The sequence below is a fragment of the Penaeus chinensis genome, chromosome 19, assembly GCF_019202785.1.
Source record: "Penaeus chinensis breed Huanghai No. 1 chromosome 19, ASM1920278v2, whole genome shotgun sequence".
In the NCBI taxonomy this organism is placed as follows: domain Eukaryota; kingdom Metazoa; phylum Arthropoda; class Malacostraca; order Decapoda; family Penaeidae; genus Penaeus; species Penaeus chinensis.
Genome location: NC_061837.1, coordinates 15,261,164 through 15,264,655, shown reverse-complemented (window position 1 = coordinate 15,264,655; position 3,492 = coordinate 15,261,164). Strand labels below are relative to the sequence as shown.

The window sequence follows — 3,492 nt, the reverse complement described above, 5'->3', positions numbered from 1 at the left end:
GCAAGTTGAGTGAAGGGACTGTTGCATGTGAGAGAATTAGCATGCATGGATGGAGTGTGAATGCATTATGTTAATGAATGAAGGAGTGTGAGAGTGTGTGAAAAAGTTAAGAGTTTGTGTGTCTTCTACATTGGTAGGATTTTCATATTACAATTAAACATTACAGAGTTCTTGATTATGGTAATAACAGTAGTGGAATGTAGACAGTAATTTTGACAGACTCTTGATTTACATTTTAGAATATTTGAGTAGGGCCACAGTTCTCTTTTTCTGTCCTTGTTGCCATACTCAAGATGGAAACAAAGTTAATATCCTTTTGTGATTGCATGTCTGTGTGTATTTGCATGAGTGAAGAGCTAGAATGCAATTGCCAATCCCTTCATTGGGTTTCAATTTATCACCAATTTTCTCCCTTTAGGTATGGTACCACGGTGAATGGTGTCCGACGAGAGGACGTAACTGTTACAACACTCGCTTGACGACAGAAAAGGGTTGTTGTACGTGGTATAATGAACCCCAGGTGAGAATGCGTATTATTTCCGGCTGCTTAATTACTTGATTACTTGGTGTCTTTGGTTTTTGTATTTGATTATTTCTTCCATGTTAATTATATTATTTATATCTCATTTAACAATAGCAATATACAAGCATTTTCTACAAGCCGTCATGATTTCATTTCATTTCATAATATTATATTGTATTAATGTTTTTTTCTCCTAATTTCTGAATCTGTAAAGAAATTTTTGCCGGTCATTAAAATTAATTTATGAAATGTGTTGTATAGAAGCCCATTATTTTTACACACACATGTTTTCATGTAAGGGAACCTGACCAGTAATATTATAAAAGCATAAAAGAAAGTCCAAAGTGTGACAACCTATTAAGATCCAGACTTCCCCAGAAGAAGACTCTTGATTATCCTCTCCCCCTCAGTACCTGGCTGACATTGAGGAACACCTGGGAGTGACCATCCAGCAGGTGGACAAGGAGATGAAGGTTCCCGTAGACGAATTTGACGGGAAGGTTGTCTACGGCGAGAAGAGAGCAGCCGCGGGTGAGTGCTGTGAAAGGGTTCTGTAATTTTTTGGTTTTGTATTTTATATCATCCACCTACTCCTTCTTTCTCTCTTCATCTCCGTCCTCCTCTTTCCTTTCTCATCCTCTCTTCTCTCTCCTCCTCTCTTCTCTCTTTTCCTCTCTCCTCTTCTCTTTTCCTCTCTCCTCTTCTCTTTTCCTCTCTCCTCTTCTCTTTTCCTCTCTCCTCTTCTCTTTTCCTCTCTCCTCTTCTCTTTTCCTCTCTCCTCTTCTCTTTTCCTCTCTCCTCTTCTCTTTTCCTCTCTCCTCTTCTCTTTTCCTCTCTCCTCTTCTCTTTTCCTCTCTCCTCTTCTCTTTTCCTCTCTCCTCTTCTCTTTTCCTCTCTCCTCTTCTCTTTTCCTCTCTCCTCTTCTCTTTTCCTCTCTCCTCTTCTCTTTTCCTCTCTCCTCTTCTCTTTTCCTCTCTCCTCTTCTCTTTTCCTCTCTCCTCTTCTCTTTTCCTCTCTCCTCTTCTCTTTTCTTCTCTCCTCTTCTCTTTTCCTCTCTCCTCTTCTCTTTTCCTCTCTCCTCTCCTCTTTTCCTCTCTCTTCTCTGTTCCTCTCTCCTCCTTCCCCTCCTCTTCTCCTTTCTTCCCCTCTCATCCTTCTCCCCCTTCCTCCTCTTTTCCCTCATCTTTCTCCCCCCTTCCTCTTCCTCCTCTTTTCCCTCATCTTTCTCCCCCCTTCCTCTTCCTCCTCTTTTTCCTTTTCTCTGTCCCCCTTCCTCTTCTTCCTCTTTTTCCTTTTCTCTGTCCCCCTTCCTCTTCTTCCTCTTTCTCCTTTTCTCTGTCCCCCTTCCTCTTCTTCCTCTTTTTCCTTTTCTCTGTCCCCCTTCCTCTTCTTCCTCTTCTAACTTTTCTTCATCCTCCTTATTCCTCCTCCTCCTCCTTATTCCTCCTCCTCCTTATTCCTCCTTCTCCTCCTTATTCCTCCTCCTCCTCCTTATTCCTCCTCCTCCTCCTTATTCCTCCTTCTCCTCCTTATTCCTCCTCCTCCTTATTCCTCCTCCTACCACCACCACCACCTCCACCTGACCCTCCACCTGACCCTCCACCTGACCCTCCACCTGACCCTCCACCTGACCCTCCACCTGACCCTCCACCTGACCCTCCACCTGACCCTCCACCTGACCCTCCACCTGACCCTCCACCTGACCCTCCACCTGACCCTCCACCTGACCCTCCACCTGACCCTCCAACTGACCCTCCACCTGACCCTCCACCTGACCCTCCAACTGACCCTCCACCTGACCCTCCACCTCCATCACCCCCACCACCTCTACTTCTTAATCCTTCTCCTCCTCCTCCTCCTCCTCTTCCTCCTCCTCCTCCTCCTCCTCATAGCAATAGGTTGTAATAAAATCCTCATTTACTCAACCAATTAATTTTGGTCTTTTACTTTTACTTTTACTTTTACTCTTTTAGGTTCAAACTACCAGACGCACGTGGAACAGCTCGCCCCTGCCGTGAAGGAGCTAGCAGAACTAGAGCGACAAACGCAGACCATCTACCTGAAACGCCAGTACGGAAAGGAGTATCCCTGGACGCGATAAGGCCAATAATAGTATTAAAATTTTTCTCTTGTAAGTTCTTATTGCCATTATAACTAAATGGAAAGCCAGTGCTCAATGTCTGATATTACAAATATATCACTCCCATTTAACTTCCATGTTATTTGGTAGCTAATCAAGTAATAGGTATTTGTGAGCTGCTATCATTGTGGTTTTGTTTAACACTTTTAGGTTTGAGGTCGTGAGGCGTTATCACGATGGTTTGGTTTTCCGTTATTTTTGGTTTATATCCTTTCATTATTATATGCTGTGTAACCCAAGCTAAGGTATTATTGTGTGAATTACAACATACTTTAAAAGTAGAGATCAAACTCAAGCTAAATGTGAAGGGTACTATGGAACAAATTGTAATGGAGTGAAAATGTATTTGATGTATCTCGCATGTTTTGGCTGTGCCATCTTCCTGCTTTTCCTATGCGATTGGGGCACAAGTGTGTCATTTGCCAATCATGGTTGGCAGTTAAAATAAACGATGCAAGAAATCATTGCTTTTTAATATCTTATGAATGGCACATGAATTATATAATATTTAAATTATCTTTGGTTCTAGATTCACATTTTTAGATGTTTTTGTTTGATTTGATTTTAGCTGTGTCTTCTGCTTTATATTTTTTACTGTTTTTTGTCAGTCTGATTAGGATGGAACTGAAAAGTAAATAATTACAAGTAACTGGTACAAACAGAATTAGTAAGATTTATGTTAAAAGCCACAAAGGAATAATATCTGCAAAAAGGAAGTAGAAGAAAAAAATGAAGGATTTATGACAAATTATGGTTAAATGTGACATTCAAGAGAAAGTAATAATTTGTTATCTAGAATTGAATTGTTTATCATCAAGTTTGTTTTTTC

General features: G+C 41.2%; 1 protein-coding gene across 2 annotated transcripts in view; it reads left to right on the top strand.

Annotated features, from left to right (window-relative positions):
* LOC125035258 (ATP-dependent RNA helicase Ddx1-like) overlaps positions 1 to 3,125 on the top strand; it is a 25,405-nt gene extending 22,280 nt beyond the window's left edge. For both annotated transcript variants that reach the window (XM_047627527.1, XM_047627528.1), the window contains exons 13-15: positions 419 to 520; positions 934 to 1,054; positions 2,497 to 3,125. In XM_047627527.1, the coding sequence (XP_047483483.1) occupies positions 419 to 520; positions 934 to 1,054; positions 2,497 to 2,624 (351 nt within the window). In that variant the 3' untranslated portion in view covers positions 2,625 to 3,125. The remainder of the gene's footprint in view (positions 1 to 418; positions 521 to 933; positions 1,055 to 2,496) is intronic.
* The last annotated feature ends 367 nt before the right edge of the window (positions 3,126 to 3,492 follow it).